This window comes from Chrysemys picta, chromosome 3 (assembly GCF_011386835.1).
Source record: "Chrysemys picta bellii isolate R12L10 chromosome 3, ASM1138683v2, whole genome shotgun sequence".
NCBI classification, from domain to species: Eukaryota; Metazoa; Chordata; order Testudines; family Emydidae; genus Chrysemys; species Chrysemys picta.
The window spans coordinates 207076942-207099195 of record NC_088793.1 but is presented as its reverse complement, the minus strand read 5'-3'; the positions used below and the strand labels follow the sequence as shown (position 1 = coordinate 207099195).

Below are 22254 nucleotides of genomic sequence, written 5' to 3'. Positions count from 1 at the left end.
GCACCGGCATGCCGAGCTGGGGGGTCAGCCCCTGAGTCTGAGTAACTCCCCCGTCCGTTCTCTCTACCCTTCCCTAGTCACAGTGAGCGTTTCCCCCCCGCCCAGAGCACCTAGATGGGGAGAAGATTTCTCACAATGAACAGAGGGCTCTTTATTCTGCAGACGAAGGCGCGGTGAGCTCTAATGGTGGGAAGCGGAAGCTAGACATGTTTAGGGTGACCAGAGAACAAGTGTGTCCCACCAGGACAGGGTGAGGGGTAATAGGAGCCTATATAAGAAAAAGACCCAAAAATCGGGACTGTCCCTATAAAATCAGGACATCTGGTCACCCTAGACACGTTCAGACTGAAAAGAAGGGGCAGATCGTTAAACCGGGAGAGGAATCGAGTCTTGGAACAAAGTCATTTGGGATGTGATGGCGTCTCCATCACTTGGAATCTGTAAATCCAGGCTGGATGTCTTTTGAAGAGATTTACTGTCACTCAACCAGAAGGCGGGGAGTCCAGGCAGGAATCCCAGCGTGAAATTCTCTGCCCGGTACTAGGCAGGAGGGTCGGAGAGGAGGTGATCACAATGGCTCCTTCTGGCCTTGGAGTCTCTGCAAACGTCGTGCTGAGCAGCGCCAAGGCCGAGTCAAAGAGACGTTTCCTGTCTGCTGGTCCCAGCTGCCTGTGTTTGTCGGAGAGCTCGGTGTGTGCCTGGGGGCAGGGGTCTGTGTTTGAACGCTGGCCAGTGTGAACTTTCCCACCATGGTGTGCAGCATTGCCCACATTCCTGGAACCCCTCTGTCAAATGGCTCCTGGCTGCGCCCTGACGGGACATCCCATGTCCTAGCAGCTTCTGCGTGGGCCCCTGGCAGCCTCAGTGAGGTGTAGATGCAGGGGAAAGACCTTCCTTCAGATATGTTCTGTCTGTTACCTGTCATTACAGCTAGTCAAAAAAACAGGATAAAACTCCCCAATCCCCCCAAAATCATCCCTCCTTTTTGGTCAAAATTAAAAATTTTTGCCAAAATTTGAGGGTTGAAATGTTGGGTTCTTAATTGTTCTATCCTACCCTGCCTGTGATCGAGCTGGGACGCCTCGTCTTCCGGATGTGGCCATCTCTATTTTGTGCCTGAATTTTTGTTCCCCACTTCTTTCAAAGAGGCAGGGGAACAACACAGATCTTTCTGATGCTGCTTGTCCGTCGATGAGGAAACACCTGTGAGCTTTCTAAAGACTGAAGCGCTAGGCTTGAGTCAGTCTGTTCAGCAGCATGATAGGAAATAGGTTCCCTAACCCGCCCCTTACGCTGCATGGCCTCCCCAGACCTCCTGACGCACAGGGAGGCACTGTATGCCCCATTCTCAATCCTACCCCAAGAGCAGATGGCCAGGGAGTGGAGGAGTGGGCAGAACCTTGCCAGATAGACATAGAAATTCCCTGCTAGTAAGGGCCAGTAGTAAATTCCTGTCCCCCTTGGGGCAAGGGGAGCACAGCTGCCCCACACATAGCGCTTGGGATAAATCCATAATCTAGGCCAAAAAGCAATACTCCATTGGGGAAGAAAGGAACGTGGGTCACTTCCTACCATGCTGTGGCTCTGGGCACACAGCACTGCTCCAGAGCAGCTGGTTGGAGGGTTGTCAATCGCGAGTGTATTCACAGGAAGGAAAGGGGTGAGCAGACCCGGAGGGAAGGAAGGGTCTCTTATTAATCATAATAGTCATGAGCAGGTTATTTTAAACCAACAGTGGCTGCTTAGACAGTAGAAGTAACTGGAACTGCTTCACGAGGGGGCTAGGAAAAGACTGGTGGGCCTATGGCCAGACATGTCCCCAATGGTCAGGTCAGTTTTGTTGTGATCTATCGTTTACTAGCCTTCTCTCAGGCTTGCAGCTCTGCAAAGGTGTAACAGGCATTTGTATGAAATGCTGGCGGGTTCCCACTCTGTGAAATACCCTAGCAAAACTGTACAGTGATTGAAGAGGGAGCGTGGCCTGGATGGGGGTAGGGGAAGGAGAGTCTAGTGGTCAGCGCACAGGATGGGGAGCCAAGGATTCTGGGTATGACTCCCATCTGTCCATCACTCACACCTTTGAGCCACTGTTGAACTTCGCCCTGCGTTAGTTTGTCCATCGTGAGACTAGGTATAAGATGCACAGCTGCGAGTGAGCATCTGGCTTGCACTGCAACCCTCTGTGGGAGGGGCTTTAGACGTGCACAGGATTCTTTTGTTGTTTATTTAAGGACTACTCATATAGGCTCCATTCCCCCCCTTCCCCCTCCTCTTCTTGGGCATGAGAAAGCAGTCCGGCTTGGTCATTGCACTTCACTAGGCAGACAGGTCTCTGAGAGCTGGGCTCGGCAGGGCTTCCAGCCGTAGGGGCGCATGAGAGTAGGGATGGGGCCAGCCAACGCGCCACAGTTCCCTGACCCATCAGCTCATGCACACACCCCTCCTGCCTGTGTGGGAGGAGGCACCATGCCCACAGAGGCCCTAGAGCATGACCGGAGCGGAAGGAGGATTCCAGCTCCGCCGGAGGCTTTGGCATGGCGCACCCCTTGCTCTGCTCTTCATTGAGGTTCTCGGGAGGATTGCAGCACCGGTTGTTTATCCGGATGATCGCGCTCTTTTTGACGAAGAAGCCGCTTGAATGAATGATACAGAATTTCCAGGCCAGATTCAATGGCATGTTGGAAGGACGCCCACCACTGTTCGTTGTGCTCTTCAACCAGTGTGCCCTTGGCAGTGATGAGTCTGCAGTTGCCAACCCCGCGCTGATTATAAAATCCCCCTGAATCAGGGGATCTTGTTGAAAAGTTCCTTGAAGATTTCAGAAACCACCTTTCCCTGTTTAAACTGAAATTAAGTTGGGCCGTTTCCCACTTATCTGCCTCCAAGTAACCGTGTGTTGGCAGCAGGACTAGTTCCCTAGCAAGAATGACCATCATAGATAAACCAACAAATGCAGCTGCTGTCTGGAGAAGTCCATGGTACTGGCAGCTTTGCACAACCCTCCTGATACAGCTACATGAGACGGATGTGCACAGCTTCCACCGTGCTAGGGCAGGGCTGAAGGGCAGTTCCCACCCACCCTCTGCTGGGCGCTTCACCCGGAGACCCCAAAAAGGAAGAGGGTGCCTGGTCTGAGTCTCCGAGCCGTCTCTGGTCCTTTGCCCAAGGCCATTCCTGTTGGTTCTCTCCAGGGTATTCTGCTCAGCCCCTTGGCTTCATCCTTGTCTTAGTGCCTCCACTTGCCTGTGTCTGGATCTCCAGCCAGACTAAACCACCCCTCCGCAGGGTACCATCCCATGGCACAATTATCCACTTAGGGTGGGTCGTTCCACTCACTCCTCACTCTGACTCCGACGGGTTTATAGCAAAATCCGAAAACTCCTTTCCCATTCTCTCTGCCGCAGTCCTGGCTCACAGACGCCCGACCAAGGCGCCCTTTCTCACCCATCTGCCTGCCTCACGGGGGTGCCAGCAAAGAAGCCTAGGACAGTTCCTGCCCCTTCCCAGGCTTGGGCCGGGGGCCTCTTTGCTCCATGGACCCTGCAAACAGGGAGAAGTGAAGCTGCCATACAAGTCACCCTTCGGCCCAGCAGTAGATCTGGGGCCTTGCAGGCAGGTTTCCTGTTGCAGGAGAAATCAGTGATGTGGATCTGGGGATGTTCTTGGTGTAGCTGGTTCCTTTCATCCACCAGTTCCTGAACAGAGCTGGTCCCAACTGGTATGCGGGCCAGGCCCTTTTCTGGGGAGCTTGGCCCAAACGCCAGTGCCTGGCTCCCAGCAAGGGACTCTGCCCCAACTGCCTCTAATTAGTGAATAACGCAGAGCGCAAATTCCCTTGTTGACAGCATCAGCCTCCCCAAGGAATCTGCACCACACTACAGCGCCATCTGGTGACCCCTCCCTAGCACTAGGTGGATGTGGCTTTTGGGACCCCCAGGAATAGCTCGGGGTCTCACATTGTTCCTCGGAGAGAGAGCCTTGGAGAGGGTGCAGCTTACTTCCCCGCTCTCACCAAGCTAGTTACAGACCGACTGTAGCAGAGCCAGGGTTAGAGCCCATTTCTCCTGAGTCCCGAGCTAATGCCGTAAGCACCCAAGACTGTCGTTCTCTTCCTTCGCTGTTTGTTCTGTGCACTGACTGAGGCAAAGGCCAAGTTGAGCAAATAGCGTGTGAGCAGATAGCTAAAGACTGTACGACAATCCCTATGCACTCTGTGGTCCTTCTGAAACCTTCTTGACAAGAGGCAGGAACCATATCTGCTCTCTGTTCCCATTGACAAGGGGCATTTCCCAGTAGAACAGAAGTTGCTTATTTGTGGGGGAAACTGAGTTTTGGTGAGCTACAGAATTGCCTGTTTGGTTCAGGCTTGCTTTTTGGTTTTAAGTTAGTTCTGCTGCATGTTGTCACAAAGATCCACACCTCCCGGGTGAATCAGTCCCTCCAGCTCCGAACCAGAACTGTTAGCTTTCAGGCATAAATCTCACAAGTGTTCCTGGCACTCTAAGAAAGGACAAGACATCTGTTTTCCTATTATTTTGTAAAACTGAAGTGGAATATAGCTCTGGTTCCAAAAGGACTTAACATGAGCTATGGAATCCCTCCCAGGATTTCCAAAGTAATCACAGCCCTCGCTTGTCATACTCAGCATTGAATTATTCTCTTACAAGTAGTTCACAGGAAGCCGTCCTTGAAGTAAGAATTTCTTTATTAGGATGAAGGACTCAAGGATCTGGTCACATGAAAAGCAAAATCTGCAGAAAGTCCTGATCTGCCCCAGACAGATCTTACAAAGAATGTTCCATCAGAGCCACTGGAAGGTTTGTCTGGAAGCAGCATCAAGGCCCAAATCTGGAGCCAGATTCAACCCGCAAGCCCCATGCTGGGCTCAGCAGGAACACATTCAATCAGCGTGAATCCTAGGAAAACTCATTTCTTTAAGTTTATGAAGATTTTATCAAGAGAACTGGGAGTGCAATGTAGCTAGAAGGGTTGATTTTAGTGTCTGCCCATTGTAATTAGAGGGCAGTGCTAACCAACGGGGACTAAAATATTGGAAAAGGAAGAAAACATGAGTGACTTCCAGCTACAACAGGAAGACTTCTTGTTCAGCTTTGTGTGCGCTTGGAAAATAACTCTCCTATGACCAAGATTCCTGATCAGCGGAACAGGATCTCCAATCTGTCCCCCAAAACTCTCTCTCTCTCGCTCTCTCTCTGAGGAGATTTTTTTTCCCACAGCAATAACCCAACCAGGAGAGACGGTTTAACAAATCAAAGGCAATCGGAACGGATTTGGGTCTGGGAGTGTGAAACATCGTAACAAGTGACTGCACAACACTCTGCAAAATACAGAATGGCTGGCTCCTTTTGGGGAGGTTCATGTCTTCTACGCCAGCATGTCATGGGTGTAACTCCCACAGTGTCATGGCCCTGCATGTGTTTACTGAAAAGGAGTTCTGTGAGACAAGAAATTTCCACTTGGAACTCCTCCCGTTATCAGTCACCGCACGCTTACCAGGTCGATTTATTGATAGCTATTGTACGGAGCATCTCCATGGAATGGTACCAGCAGGTTTGAGATCTACTGATGAAAAGTGCTACAGAAGAGCTAGGTGGTATTACCCAGTTGCCGTTGCCTGTGATGAGATGACGGCTAGTACCTGTAGCCGGATTCCCAGATAGAGCATTGCTGTGAGTGAGTATTCTGGTTGTCATTGCCTTGACTAGGAGTCAAGATAATTCCCATATTTGGAGGGCCTAATGTAGAAGTATCACAAATGGCACACTCTTCCCCCCCATGCAGCATCCATTGATGGGAACTGGGGTGGCTTTTCACCTTCTCTGCAGACATTCGGTGATAGTAGCATCCTGTGCTCTTAAGGGGATAGCTAGTGGCCCCACTCCCCAACATCCCGCCTCCTTGCTGGCCCTCTAAGTTCCCAGGAGCCAAACTCACAGAGCGCCCACTGACTGCAATGCCTCAGCACCTCTCAGGATTTGGATCTGGCCAGGTTGCCACTAGCAGACAGAAGGTACTAAGTGCTGGACTGAGATGACTGATATTCATGTGGTTCATACCCTTGAGCACACTTGGATCCCCTTTGGTTTCTTTTTCCTGTGGACTGATGATCATAAGCAGTGTGCAGGGACTATGGAAGTTAGTAGCATTGTGATTTAGATGGACAAATCACTGTTCATTGATCTGAAAATTTGCCCCATCTGTCTCGTCTCTGGGCATATTCCCTGGGAACGGTCAGCTATCATCTTCACGTAGTCAGTTTTTGGTGTGAGCCCATTTGGAACCTCAGGAACTGAACTTTTCACAAGGTCTGAAATAATTGGGGTGACTTTGGTTTCCATCTTCGCAGACCCCTGCCCACCTGGGTTATGGAAGGGAAAGCCCTTGAATCTCATGAGAGAGCCTGACAAAAGGCGGGTGAGGTAATATCTTCTATTGGACCAACTTCTGTTATATGTGACCAAACACACCAAGAAATCTCTTCTCTATGGCCAGGAACTCAGATACCACAGAATGTACTCCAAAGAGAAAGTCCAGGAGACACATCTAAATACACATAACCACCTTCACCAAACAAGGACACTCCACCAGAATAGTAGATCGCATCATGCAATGGACTACCCAAGTACCCTGAGAGAACTTTCTTTAATACAGAAATAAACCCCCCTCCAACTGCACACCCCTAGTTGTCACCTGCCACCTGGAACCTACATGAGGTATCATCAAACTACAACCCATACTCAGTGGGGACCCCATCCTGAAAAAAATCTTTTTCAGTTCTGTCTTCTGGCCTTCAAACAACCCCCACCCTGCAATCTCTCCAAGTTCATCAGCGGCAAGCCCCCCACAGACCAGGACACACCAACTCAAAGCAGCACCAGACGCAAAACCTGTAGGCATAGAATATCAGGGTTGGAAGGTACCTCAGGAGGTCATCTAGTCCAACCCCCTGCTCAAAGCAGGACTAATCCCAAGACAGATTTTTGCCCCAGATCCCTAAATGGCCCTCTCAAGGATTGAACTCACAGCTCTGAGTTTAGCAGGCCAATGCTCAAACCACTGAGCTCTATCCCTCCCCCCTGTATAGCCACTGCCATGATGATCAACACACCTTTCAAGATCCATGGATCCTACACATACCTATCACAACTTATGGTGTACCTCATATACTGAATATAGTTGAGAAACCATCTTGAACAACATCTGTACCTTGCTAGATTGTTCTAGACTTTTAGATGCACATTTTCATGCTTATTTGCTTGCAACCCTTTCTAACTTTATTCCTTTTATTTGGCATCCCTTAACCTGTGTCCTATTGTTAGTACAGGTGTTGTTGTTGTTACTATAAACCAGCTCGGTGTTCTGTTTAAATAGAAGGGTGTATTTACCCCAGTTAAGTTAGTAAGCTGTGATGTGCTTTTGTGTCTTTAGAGGAACAAACAAACCTTTTTAGTTCTCTGAGTTGTCCAGGAGAGGACTGGACATTGCAGTGCACCTGGGTTTGGGAAGATTTGGGATGGGGAGTGTGTTGGGGTCACCTTGCTTGTTATAACCCAGGCTGGTGGAAGCCGGAGTAGGGTTGTGGGGCTGTGCACAGGCAGCTGGGGTCAGAATTGCAAGACCAGGGCGGTGGCTATACACAGACACCCAGGATGTGACCTGCAGGAGCCCAGGCTGGGAGCTACCGTAGCAAAGCATTGTGAGGCCCCCAGGGGTGCATGGCAAGTGGTGACATAACCCCTCACAGATCAGAGCATGGCTTTTCTGCCATTTCTGTCATATACATTGAATTTGATACCTCCTGGGTCACCTCACCAATCCACCTGGCAATTGTCTTTGCTTAGGAAAGGCTCCGGCAATGGGGTGACTGCTGGCTAGATGGGCAGTGGGCTGTAGCACTGGCACTCAGCTGTGTGACAAAGTGCCTGGAACTCGTTGGTGACGCCATACTGACTCGGTCTTTCTGAGGGACTAAACTTCACCAGATCCCCCTCGTGTGTAAATAAAACAGGGTTACAAAATGCTGGGGACACAGGGAAGGGGATGAGGGTGGGTGAAGGGGCTGCTGATTTTTGGCTGGACGTATTCCTGGAGGTTTAGTCACATGACATAATCTTTAATTAATTATTAATCTCTACGTCCTGGAGGGTTGGCAAGGAAGGGGGCACTAGGCGCATGGCTCTGCTGGGGCTGCAGGGAGGAATTGCAGAATGGGACGATGCTGGAGGGGGTTGAACTTCTGTTGCTATGGTTAAAAATATGGATGGATTTTCACAAGCTCACTGAGTTCAGTGCGGTACCTCTGGCTGCTCACTCTGGTTACCGTGTTGCCGTTATTTGACAGTGTACCCCTGAAAAGGCCGGGGTGTGCCAACAAAACTGCTCAGCCCCCCACTGAATGTACATAGACCTCATGTGTTAGGCGGGGAAGCGGCCGCTGGAATAATCGCTCGCTAATTGTGCTTAATGAGCTGTCACTACGTTGCTGGCAGCTGCAGATAAAGGGAGCTAACGCGCAGTGCGTGACGTGTGCGCTCAGCGTTGAAACGGATTCTCTTTCTTCTTCACAGAACTGTCTCAACAAGCAGCAGCTCCTGGCTGCCATCCGCCAAATGCAGCAGTTCTTAAAGGGGCAGGAAACGCGGTTTGCAGAGGGAGTGCGCGTCATGAAGAACCGGCTGATAACCCTGCAGAACGCGGTGACGAAAGCCGCCCCGGACCCACAATCCGGTAAAAACCCACAACTGGCCCTTCAGCAACAAGAGCAGCCGTAGCGCATCTGGCTGCGGTGTTCACTAGTGCCGACAGGCTGTTCTCCCCTTCCCCCCCCGGCCCCGGCAGGGAGAGCGAGGGCCTGGCAAGCTAGCTCTTGGCACATCCCGCTGCCCACCATGCCACGCTGCACTGTGGACTGCCAAGACCTAGGGGTGCTGCTGCCCCTCTCTCTTCCCCCCCCCCCTCCACTCCCTACTGTTTGGAAGAGAAGGGGAACATGTGCCCCATCCAAACAGCTCCATACATTGTGGGACAGCCCCAATGCACCTTTTCTCCCCATACCAGACTGTCCATCAGTCTCATCCCATGGTTGTACACGGCACTTTGCACACAGATCAGGAATCTGCCCCAAAGTAGCTACAGTAGATCATGTTCAGTGTGACCTGCTCTTCCCACACAACCAGCTCAAGCCGTCTGACCATATAGTAGCCCATGATCCTAATTTTAGATCTTAAAATGAGGTCAGTATATTTATAATGCTCGCTCGCTCAATCCTCTTTCCTGTTTCTCTCTCGGGGCCATGCTTGGTCTCCATACGCGGTAATAAATATGTCTGTCTATGGTCTAGAATGATATTCAGTTTTCTCAGCACATGCTAAGCCGAAATCATCTTTTCTGTGGAAAGCAATGGCACCTGAAAGCTTTACTTCTCATGCATGGTTTGCAGTGTCACAACAGTGTAGAAACTGAAGACTTGTCTAAACTAGCACTTTACAGCGCTGCAACTTTCTCGCTCAGGAGTATGAAAAAACACCCCCCTGAGCACAGCGTTGTAAAGTGCCAGTATAGACAGTGCCCCAGCGCTGGGAGCTGCGCCCCTCGTGGAGGTGGGTTTTTAAGTAAGAGAGAGCTCTCCCAGCGCTGTGCCGTGACTACACAAGCCACGTTAAAGCACTGCCACGGCAGCGGTTTAACGTTGCCAGTGTAGACAAGCCCTGAGCGTTGTCAGGTGACAGTTATAGAAGCATCTTAGGAGAACAAGTCCCATTGAAATTGAAGTCACTTAGGGTCTTTTGAGCCCCCATCATTCGTACTTAATTCTCCTACGTCTATTGAAAGGAAGGTAATTTCCGTATTGACTTTCAAGTTTCCCAGCCTTTTCACTGCAACACTGCAGATCGTTGTACACTGCTGGCATCTAAAATTTAAAAGGTTGTAGAGGAGTTTTTACACTAAGGGCTGCGGGAAAGCGGACAGGTACAGAGGAGCACGCAGTTCGTCCAGAGACATCCCTTAGGGGAGGAGCTATTAAAAGGGATACTCAATATCCTAGTGAAGAGGAGAGGATAGAAGTTGATGAAGTACGGGTAGGAACTGAAGAGAAACAGTCAAATGAAAAAGAGTCCCGTTCAATTACATCACCGGAAGGCAGTCAACCAAACACTGACAAATGTTATAAGTCCTTATATACAAATGCTAGAAGTCTAAATACTAAGATGGTGAACTTGAGTGCCTGGTATTAAATGAGGATAGTGATATAATAGGTATCACAGAAATTTGGTGGAACAATTGATAATCAATGGAACACAGTAATACCAGGGTTCAAAATGTATTGGAACGACAGAGTAGGTCATGCTGGTGTGGGAGAGGCCCCATATGTGAAAGAGAGCATCTTGAGTGAATCAAACTGTACCACAGAGTCTCTGTGGAGAGAAATTCCCTGCTTGAACAATAAGAGTATAGCAGTAGGATTATACTACCAACCTCCTGACCAGTATGATAAAGGGTGGTTCTGAAATGCTCAGGGAGACTAGAGAGGCTACAAAACCGGAAAACTCAATAATAATGGGGGATTTCAACTATCCCCATATTGACTGGGAACATGTCGCCTCAGGAAGGGCTGCAGAGAAAATTTCTAGACCCCATTAAATGACTGCTTCTTGGAGCATTTTGTCCTGCTACCCACAAGGGGAGAGGCAATTCTTGATTTAGTCCTAAATGATGCATAGGATCACGTCGAAGAGATGAATATAGCTGAACAACTTGGCAATAGCAACCATATGTAATTAAATGTAACATCCTTGTAGGGTGGAAAATACCAAAGGAACCCACTGCGGTAGCATTTAACTTCAAAAAGGGGAACTACACAAAAATGAGGAAGTGAGTTAAACAGAAATTAAAAGGGAGAGTCACAAGAGTGAAATGCCTGCAAGCGTCATGGAAACTACTAAAAAACACCATAATAGAGGTTCAAACTACATGTATACCCCAAATAAAAAAAAAGTAGGATAAAAAAATGCCACCATAGCTAAACAGGTTTCAGAGGGGTAGCCGTGTTAGTCTGTATCAGTAAAAACAACGAGGAGTCCTTGTGGCACCTTAGAGATTAACAAATGTATTTGGGTGTAAGCTTTCGTGGGATATAATCCACTTCATCAGATGCATGGAGTGGAAAATACAGTAGGCAGGTATAAATATACAGCACATGAAAAGATGGGAGTTGCCTTACCAAGTGGCAGGTCAGTGCTAACGAGGCCAATTCAATTAGGGTGGATGTGGCCCATTCTCAAGAGTTGACAAGAAGGGGTGAATATCAACAGAGGGAAAATTATTTTTTGTAGTGACCCAGCCACTCCCAGTCTTTATTCAGGACTAATTTGATGGTGTCAAGTTTGCAAATTAATTCCAGTTCTGCAGTTTCTCGTTGAAGTCTGTTCATAGCTAAACAGCAGAGGAAGACTCAGAGGCAAAAAGGCATCCTCTAAAAATTGGAAGTCAAACCCTACTGAGGAAAATAGAAAAAAGCATAAACTCTGGCAAGTCGACTATAAAAGTATAGTTAGGCAGGCCAAAAAAGAATTTGAAGAGCAACTAATTTTTGTGTCTTTTGCTAACAACAAAGTTGTTTGTAAGTAAATCAGAAGCAAGAAGCCTACCCAGTAGTAAGTGGAGCCACTGGAGTGTCAAAGTGCTAACGGAGCACTCATGGAAGACAAGGCTGTTGTGGAGAAGCTAAACAAAATCTTTCCATTGGTCTTCATAGCAGAAGATATGAAGGAGATTCACACACCCGGGCCATTCTTTTTAGGTGACAAATCTGAGGAACCGTCCCAGATTGAGATGTCAGGAAAGGACGTTTGGAACAAATTGATACATTAAATGGTAATAAGTCACCAGGACCCGATGGGATTCACCCAAGAGTTCTAATGGGACTCAGATATGAAATTGCAGAAAAACTAACTGGTATGTAACCTATTGCTTAAATCAGTCTCTGTACCAGATAACTGGAGGATAGCTAATGTATTGCTGATTTAAAAAAAAAGTTCCCGAAGTAATCCCAGCAATTACAGGCCGGTAAGCCTAACTTCAGTACCAGGCAAATTAGTTGAAACTATAGTAAGGAATAGAATTATCAGACACATAGATGAACACAATATGTTGGGGAAGAGTCCACACAGGCACACCAATCTATTAGAATTCTTTGAGGGTGTCAGTAAGCATGTGGACACGGGTGATCTAGTTGATATAATGCACTTGAACTTTCAGAAAGCCTTTGACAAGGTCACTCACCAAAGGCTCTTCAGCGAAGTAAGCAGTCATGGGACGAGAGGGAAGGTCGTATCGTGTGTGGATCAGTAACTGTTTGAAAGATAGGAAACAAAGGGTAGAAATAAATGATCAGTTTTCACAATGGAAAGTGGTAAATAGCAGGTTCCCTGGGGATCTGTACTGGGACCAGTGCTGTTCAACATAGTCATAGATTATCTGGAAAAAGGGGTAAACAGGGAAGTGGCAACATTTGCATATACAAAATTATTCAAGTTAAGTCCAAAGCTGACTGCAAAGAGTTCCAAAGGGATCTCACTAAATTGGTGAGTAGGCAACAAAATGGCAGATGAAATTCGATGTTGATAAATGCAAAGTAATGCACATTGGAAAACATAATCCCCACTATACATACAAAATGATGGGGTCTAAATTAGCTGTTACCGCTCAAGAAAGAGATCTTGGAGTCATTGTGGATAGTTCTCTGAAATCATCCACTCAATGTGCAGCGGCAGTCCAAAAAAATTATTAGGAAAGGGATAGTTAATAAAACAAAAAATATCAAACACCACTTGATATATCCATGGTATGCCCACACTTGAATACTGCATATAGCTTTGGTCACCCCATCTCAAAACTAAGAAGCTATATTTGAATTAGAAAAAGCATACAGAAGTGCAGCAAAAATGATGAGGGGCATGGAACAGCTTCCATACAAGGAGCAATTAAAAAGACTGGGACTGTTCGCCTTAGAAAAGGTGATAGAGGTGTATAAAATCATGAACCGGGTGGCACAAGTAGTACAGGAGTGTTATTTTCCTCTTCACATAAGACCCAAATCTGGGCTCACCCAATGGAATTAGTAGGTAGCAGGTTTTAAAACAAACATCAGGAAATGCTTCACACAGCGCACAGTCAACCTGTGGAAGGAACTTGTTGCCGGGGTTGTTGTGAAGGCCAAAAGGATAATTGAGTTAAACGAGAATTGGACAAGTTCATGGAGGATAGGTCCATCAATGGCTATTAGCCAAGATGATCAGGGATGGAACATCATGCTCTGGGTGTCCCTAAACCTTTGACTGTGAGAAGCTGGGACTGGACGACAGGTGATGGATCACTAACTAATTGCCCTGTTCAGTTCGTTCCCTTTGAGCATCCGGCACTGGCCACTGTTGGAGGATGGGACACTGGGCTAGATGGACCATTGGTCTGACCCAGCATGTCTGTTCTTATGTTCACATTCTTTTGTTATTACTTGATCCTTACATCCATCCAACAAGATCCAATGGCTGGAGCTCAAGCTAAATTAAATGCAGCGCGAGATAAGGTACACCTTTTTAACACAGAATGGGAATTAACCACAGGAACATCTTCCGTCACCTGCGGTATGTAAATCAAACCTGGATGTCTGCCTAAAAAATCACTGTAGTTCAGCCGCAAGTTATTGGGCTGGATGCAGGAGTCGCTGGGCAAAATTCTCTGGCCTGGGCTATGCCGGAGGTCAGAGTAAATTATCATAATGGACCTTCCTGCCTTGAAATCTATGAGCGGCCTTGCACCTCATTTGCACAGTGCAAATGACTCCCCAAGGAGCTAGGCAGTGGAGAATCAGGCCCTTCCAATGCAATCTCATATGATTAAACTTTCTAGGGAAGTGTTGTCTAGTGTGTAGAACAATTGTTCTGAGTCAGGAGACTTAAGTTCTTTTCCTAACTCATGTCAATGAGATGGGATTGGATGCTACCCTGCTACCGGATGAAGAGCCTGTATCTTTTGTGTCCAAGTCTCTTTCACCTACAGAGCAGAAGTATGCACAGAATGAAAGTCTCTCACACCGGCATTTCCATGAGAGACGGGAGCTGTACATGTATGGTCAAGATGTGGTCATTTTATCAACTCAGCCTACAAGCCGCTTTCAGAAGCGCTTATGGTGAGCTCCAAAACAACTCCAACGTAGCACTAATTCTGATCTCCCAGACGTCCCTGGAAAGTCTCACATTAGGTTCAATCCAGCTCCCACTGAAATTAAACTGCCAACGGATGTTCCTGGCAAATGTTACCCCTCCATTCTCCTAACTCTTGCCAGTCACTATCCATTTCTCTTCCACCACAGGGTTCTTTTCTGGGTATTGTTTCGCCCAGGCACTAGCTGCCAGGGCACGGCACCTGTTGTAAATAGAATGCACATCCACATTGAAAGGTGCAAATGAAAAGCCCTGTAGTTTCCTTTTCAGTTTCATGGTATAGTTTGGACGTTACTGATTCACTTTCCGATCTGACATTGCTGTAAGGGAACAGAATTGATACCGCACTAAATGGCATCCCCAGAACCAAGAGCTTTGACTTAGCAGAAGTGCCTTTGGCCAAACATCTTCACACTTCAGGTGAAGATTCGGATAGCTGCCTTCTCTCCGAGAGCTGGCTGAGTGTTAGCTGGGAGCCACTGGCGGCGAAGAGTGTCGGAGAACATTTCTGAGAATGCTGAATAAAATTCACTGCTGCCCCGTGATGCTAATAAAACAACAGAGCAGTGAACGGCGTCAACCTGACTCAAGAAATCCCAGCAGCCTTTCTCCAGAGCTGACTCACCTCTGGGAGCCTGCAAACGCCACCCCCCACAGATTCCCCCACTCTCTCTGCTCTGCTAATGATACAACAATAGCCCTTTCATTCACAGACCTCTCTGCATTCTGCTCTGCTGCCCCTCTGCCTGGAACGGCTTCCCAACGCCTGTCACCTAGCTGGGCGGCGCCCTCGGAGAGCCCCACTCCGCAAGTGCTGGGTGAGCCTTCGAAACCGTCTCACCTTTTACCAGCCATCGTGTGAAACGTTCACGGTGGTGAGACAAACCAACCCCTTCCACAGTCCCTCTTGCTGCTGCACTGGGCTTGCTACAGGGAGGCATTCAATGGGGGGCACGTTTCCATACAGCACTGGAGCTAGCCTAGGACACAGGAATATTGGCCCTTCCATGGTGGCTGGCGCTGTTCGCATCACCCTGCGTTCAGGTACGGTCTTTAATTATGGGCTCACCCACCGGATCCCTGCCTCGTTCAGTGGGCAGATTGGACACACAATGAAGCTTGCGTGGGCCTCCATGGATCTGACACTTGTGACTTTTGATCGCTCGACATGGCAACCTAAACTTTTCACACACTTTGTGCAGGTGTGAGATTCCTGCCGATTGGAGTCAGTGGCAGGAAGCATTACGCCCTGTAGCGTTGGCAGGATCAGGTCCTCAAAAGCATAGGTCGCAGAGCCAGACGGGCCTCCCGGGCCATGGGCATCTGAGCGGCACTGCGACCCTGTGCACCGGCTCACACCCCCCCTCACTGAAACGTGACCCGGTGGCCCCTCTGTCATGACAGTGGTGCAGGCAGGCCAACTTTAAGAGTGAGGTTGTGACCTGGCACGCAGGTGGGCGACACCACTCCGATTTGGAGGGGGTGGGTGTAGGGACTCATGGGCCAGGGGAGTCAGGCTGCTGTGGGGGAGGTCCATGAGACAGCAAGAGGAGGGTTGGGGGGAACCTATGCCCACCACTCTACATGGTGCTCTGCAGCCCCTGCCCTAAGAGGCACTTTTTTGACATCTAGCAAGGGGGCATTTTACTCCCGCAGAGACGCATTTCTCATTCTGGGGAAAGTGAAGAGGTTTCATGTAAAACAGAAAGACGGCCAGATTCACTGCTGCTCTAAACTGACTGCAGTGGTGCTGCACCGGTTTACTCCACCAGAAGATTTGGCTCAGAGCGTGTAACAATTGCGTGTTATCAAATGCTTCATCCGGCCAATGGCTACTCAGAGTAGGGACCTCCCAGACCATACAAGTAGGGATGTCCTATAGTCTTCCATTGCGAGGTACCAGCTCATTCTTTCTTTCCTTTCATACGTGTCTAGCCCACGGGGCACTCAGATAATTCTGTCATGAAATAGGCCAGCGGGCTCTGAACACGAACCTATTATTGACGTGCTGATTTTCTTTTCTGCTGAGGACAGAGCATTCTTTAATGGTACCGCTATTTCACTCTCCCCGTGTGGTTTGTGGATTTTTTGTAAATGTCAATACTTCACTTTTCTTTCTTGCTTTCAGCTGGAAGACAGCACCTGGGGGAGTGGGCTCTGCTAGCTGATTTTCCATACACTTTCTCTGTTGATTATTTCATACCTAATGTAAAATAAGCCATGTATTTTGGAGGCAGATTCTGAGGGCCTTTGTCTAGTTGAATAGTGCCTTACTCTGAGAGTAACCCTTCTGAAGTCAATGGAACCCACTTCCAGCCTCAAGTATCGCTCGCTATGAATAAAGGTCTCAGTATCTGGCCTGTTCTTCATAAAATTCTCCTTTGTGAGGATCCATGTCAGATTCTAGGTCTTTCACTATTTAAAGACAGGAGGCACGGCATGGCTTGACCAACACCAGGGGTAACTACAATTGCTCAGGCTGTCCGAGGAGGTGGCTTTGTTACTCCATGGGAACAATCCTGAGCCGAGAGGCAGAAGGCAGTAAGCCAGCTGGCTGTCCGAGTACTGTGTACCGAGTACTCCAGGGGTGGCTAGCATACTGAGTATTTAACCTCAGCATTTCCCACTGTGCTTTTGCAGTGTCTTGCCCTGCACTGGATGCCCCCGTGGATGGCAGAAGATTTGGTACCAAGTACTTTGTGGACCATGAAGTCCATTTCACCTGCGAACCTGGTTTTCAGCTCCTGGGTTCCAGCACCCGAGTGTGTCAGGCAAATGGCAGCTGGACTGGAGAAGCACCGCGGTGCAAAGGTACTTTGCCTTTTCATGCCCTTGGTTTGAGTGTGTGAGTCCATCTTCATGTCACCGCACAGGCCCGTGCATGCCCCGGTGAGAGAACAAAACCAGTGTAGCGACCCTACCGTAAAATGTCGTAACTCCTCAGTGCAGCTGGTGGGTGTGCAGGAGAGATTAATGCATCGCCTGGGTTCTCCTCGATGCTATTGCTTCCCCTTGGCTTGTCAGCTATCTCCCCAACTTCAGCTTCTTGCATAAGTGTGGTGATGAGGGGGGAGGGGTGGTTTTATCCATTAAGGATTCTTCTCCTGAATCTTAGCAACCTTACACTCTTTACTGAGTAGCGGGCTGGTCCTGTGACCCAGGCATTTAGCTTAGTGATGTTCTGTTCTTTGCAAATACCAACTCCCAGGGACAGGAGATGTGGAGATGCCACGGCTAGTCCTCTCCTGCCTGCAGAACTCACAGCTGGCCCTTTGCAGGCCTCAGCAAGCCCACACACTTGGAGCTGTGCTTGGACAGTCTCCACTGAACTGGAAAAGTCCCCCTCTTCAGCTTTGAATAATAATGGCTGGGTCCGTTGCGTTGTGTACCAATAGTTCGGCTGGTTTCCAGCTCTGCGTAACGGGGGTCCCCGGCTCTAACAGTCAACCTCACATCTGTTCCACTTTTCTCGTCCTGAGTCCACGTGAGTTTCATTTATTGTGCTCAGGGCTGAAGCTCTGAGCATAAAACCAACTCCTCAATAGACAGTTTATTTCATAACAATAAATATCAGGGTCTGAAGCAGCTGGCGCATCACATTCAGAATAATTCCCCTCGGATGCTTATTTGGACGGCTGCCTTTCTGTCCAACGTGTGATTGATCCGAATTGGCAAACAAGAAAATTATATCTAATTACCTCTATTAAAAATAATTTCCTGGGCAGAAATATGTTTCATGGTAGTTAACAGGCATTTGGCTTAACGCGGTTGCACAAAAAAGGATTTTTTTTTTTAAGTATGTTTTCCAAAACCACAAGACTGATTGAAACTGGTATTCAAAGCCTACAGCGCCCATTGTGGTGCTCTGACCACCGAAGTAACTCAACAGAAATACAATCCCCACAAATTTCCATGAAAGAAAGACTTTGCGCCGATGCGGCATTCCTGTGCTCGGGGGCAGTGTGGGGTCACGGATTCTGTTCCCAGTTCTCTGCCACTCAGTCATTTTGTGACTTTGTTCAGCTCATTTAGAGTCTCTATGGCTCTGTTCCCTCCTCTATATAACGGGGGGACGACACACCCACAGGGAGATCCTCAGCTGAAAGACCCTCTCTAAGTGCAACGGGTGGAGAATAAATTTACTTTGAAACTATTGCTCTCACATGTATTTCTAATTCACAGATACATTATTGTAACGACATCTGAGCTTTCTACCAGCAGGATCCGTGCTCTCGTCTTCCTTTTGGGCCAAATTCTGATCCAATTTACACCCATTTAAAATTGGCTTAACGCATTGTTATGTAACGTGTCTCTCATTTCGAGGATACTGATTATTCTTTCTGTTAAAACACTGTGTATTTCAGGCAGGGACAGCTCCAGGCACCAGCGCACCAAGCGCGTTCCTGGGGCAGCAAGCCGCGGGGGGCAGCCTCGGCGGCATGCCTGCGGGAGGTCCACCGGTCCCGCAGTTTCGGCGGCAATTCGGCAGCAGGTACGCTGAAGCCGCAGGACCGGCGGATCTCCCACAGGCATGCCGCCGAATCTGCGTTGCCAGCGGACCTCCCGCGGGTGCGCCTGACTGCCCTGCTTGGGGCAGCAAAATACATAGAGCCACCCCTGGTTTCAGGGATGTGGCACAGGCGGGAGGCGCTTGTTTGCAAGGGCACTTGCATACTAGTTTGTCCTCTGGCACCAAGTGCTTTTCAAGATTGACCCTCCAAAGTAGCACGTGTGAGCCTGTGGAGCGAGGGCTGTTTGCCGGGTGGGAGTGGGGAATCACTGTGGAGCTGGGGAAGGCCCACACGTAATTTATGCAAGGACCCCTCCACTGCAGCAAACCAGCTGCTCCCCTGGTTAGGGAGAAAAGTTTGAAAATGCCTCCCAAGTGTCCCCCGAAGGCTCGGAAACTAGAGGTTAAATAAAAGGAACCCAAAACGTATTAGGGATTTTTTTTTTAAATCTCATGATTGTTTAAACCAGTCTTGTGATTTTTGAAGACCCAACTCACGATTTTTGACCACTTCGGGCGCTTGGAACCACTTCTCACCATCACTTGTTTTGCATTGGTAATGGCCCAGATCGCACCAAAAGGCGGCTCGTTTAAAAACATTTCCCCGGAGGACGATGCCCAGAATTGCTCAGTGCCTCATGCACATCTCTTCTCAGCACTGCTCAGCCCCTGGCACCTCGGCCTGATCGCAGAGAAAGAGGGAACGTTTCGGAGGCGTCCTTTGTTAAAATATTGGCAGCTCTTCACAGTAACCCACCCTGGAATCCCCGCAGCGCTCCCTTGCCCTTGTCATTCCCAGAGCTGCGCTGGGCTTTGTTCCCTTCCAAATGCAACATTTTGAATCATTCCAAAGAAACACTGTTGAGCAGCATTTCTAGAAACTGTGCACAAGTCGATCACAAGACACTGACATCTGCTTTCATTTAATGCACATGGACCTGCCAAAGGTTCCCCCATTAAGAAACACCTATGGGAGAAGAATGATTTATGCTAGATAAACCTCCCACTGAACCACTCCTAACATGGATGCTTCAACCAGGAAGCCAATGAACTTACAGTGGCTGCTCTATATTCAGGCCAGTTTCAACCTAGAATGGTAGAAACATGCTTGCCCCGATTTGGATATTTCCATCTTTAGACAAGGCAGCATTGCCTAGTGGTTAGAGCACTGGGCTGTGACTCAGGAGACCTGCTGTTTTACTTGTGGCTCCGCCACTGACTGACTGAGTCAATGTGGGCAAGTCACTGCATCGCCCTCTGCCTCAGTTTTCCCATCTGTAAAATGGGGATAATTATACTGATTTCCTTTGTAAAGTGTTTTGAAATCTACTGATGAAAAGTGCCAGAGAAGTACTAAGTATTACTAGTATTTAAGCTCTTTTAGGAGTGGGCTTAAGGGTTCTTTAAACAAAAAAAACAAGCTCCCCAGGTGCCCCAAAGATAAGCTGAGAAAGAGATCAGAGCCTCACAGACCTGCTAAAACCAAACTCTTGGCCAGGTGTAAAGTAAATGATCTGATAATAAAAGCAACATGAACTGTTTAAAGTTAGAGGGCTGTGAACAGGGGCACCTGCTTTGCTTATAAAGTGTTCATTGTTTTAAAAACAATCCTACAAAGCTATACGCAATCAGAACATGAATTACGGCCTAGCAACACCTATGACAAGCAAACACTTCAGAATCACAAAGTCACTGACTGCACCGCCCCCCCCCCCCCCCCCCAGCTGATCTTTAGGGATCTTTGGTGCCTCTCACTGAGAAATCTGTGTTCTCCTTTTGCTAAGACAGCGAGTCTTCTCATCCCATATGGAGCCTTTGATTTTGTCATTAAGCTTATAAGGAGTTTGTCCACATCACAAACTTCCCACAGAACTCACCCCGGCTGGCATGTGGAGTGGCTCGCTGCGGGAGCTCAGGTTGTGGGAGAGAGTTTGAAAAAGAAACCCTGCCACCTGCTATGCATGAGTCTTTCTAGTACCAGCCCTTTCGTGCCTGGCAATTCGTAGGGAAGGATTGACTTTGAATGTTAATTTAAAGTCAGGCAGGTATTTAGGTTGGATGAGAGACACATCATGTAATTTGTTCTGGATAAAGCCTATGTTTGTATCAGTCTTTTGGATCCTAAAACGGTCCCCTATGGCCAATATACTCTTTATAGCCTGGGTAGTTGACATTCACGCAGTAGGGCTCACAAGGTTTAAATAGCTTGGAGCTCTGCAGATTGAAAGTGGGGTTTGTTTAAGGAAATTCCACCACATTGTCTAAAATGCTAATGGTCTACTAAGCTCCCAACATATACCCTCTGCATTGCTGAAATCACCGAGCGCTGGAGTGGTCTATTATGAAGTGTCTAAAGAGATGAACTCAGCCATACTAGATAAGCTGACAGCCTGGACTGTCTGTAGAATGAGCTGGGGATAAGGACAGAGGGCCATTTAATCTTCCCAGGCTCGGTATGGAGATGAGAAAGAAAGGAGGCTTTATGTAGCCTTCCTTGACATGAAAATGCTTGGCAACCAACGAACCCCTGCATTCCTTTCCTGAACACCTGTGCAGCGACTGATGTGCATTCCACTTCGAGACATGTTGTCTCCCCCCGCAGCTTGTAGGCCAGGTGTTAGTGCGTCCCACTGCACACAATCGCTCCAGAGAGCAAGTGAGAGGAGAGATTTGGATCTCTGCTGGCAGCAAATTCAAGGACAGGGGCGGTTAATACTCTCTCACGTCTTGGTCAATAACTTCATGCTCTAGCAGTCCTGAAATATTTCGAATATGCTATTGATGACCAAGCAAGCTCGGCTTTTGGCGTGTGCTTAGGAATTGCTAGCCATGTTGCATTCACAGCCTGCTTCTTCATGGCCATTCCTTTGAACTAATGAGTTAGGAAGAGAATATGCCGGGCAGGAGTGATAATATGGCTTAGGTGAACTCGCTATTGTTTCCAAAGCTAGGGGTTGTCCCAACTTAGGCCAACATGATCCTGGGGCGGAGGTGTGACTAACTGCACTGGGTTCTGTCGTCTTTGTTTGACCGTCTACGATAGCTTTTAGCTTGATTCTGCAAGCGACGGGGCCAGTCATCGCAAGGGGGTTACTCGCTAATAAAAACTATTCGAAAAGATCCTTTGGGAGGTTTATGACTTTGGCGATGCAGTTAAACAAACTAGTTGCATCGGCAGTAATACACCTACTGACCTGAAACAGCCAACCGGAAAACATGCACCTGGCGCTAAAGCTGTCAAGGTGCGACGTGGGTAGTGGTGTTGGGCACTCACACTGTGGCTTGGCAAGGAAAGGCGTGCTTAAAAATTAAGGCCGAGATTTAAAAAAATGGGGGGCCTCAACTTAAGCTCCTAAATCCCTATTTTAGGCTCCTAAATCCTTGATTTTCAAAAGCACTGAGCACCCAGCACCCACCCACCCCCCATTAACATTTAAGGAAGTCTTAGGAGCCTAAATGTTGGCACCCATTTTTAAAATCCTGATTTAAATGTATTATTAT

At 48.3% G+C, this 22254-nt stretch overlaps 1 protein-coding gene across 2 annotated transcripts in view; it reads left to right on the top strand.

Annotated features, from left to right (window-relative positions):
- The window catches only part of FBLN7 (fibulin 7), a 34371-nt gene that overhangs the window by 5003 nt on the left and 7114 nt on the right, over nt 1-22254 (top strand). Inside the window, exons 2-3 of one of the 2 annotated variants that reach the window (XM_005293517.4) lie at nt 8589-8748; nt 16884-17054. In XM_005293517.4, the coding sequence (XP_005293574.1) occupies nt 8589-8748; nt 16884-17054 (331 nt within the window). The remainder of the gene's footprint in view (nt 1-8588; nt 8749-16883; nt 17055-22254) is intronic. The other variant, XM_042852758.2, reaches the window with a different exon arrangement.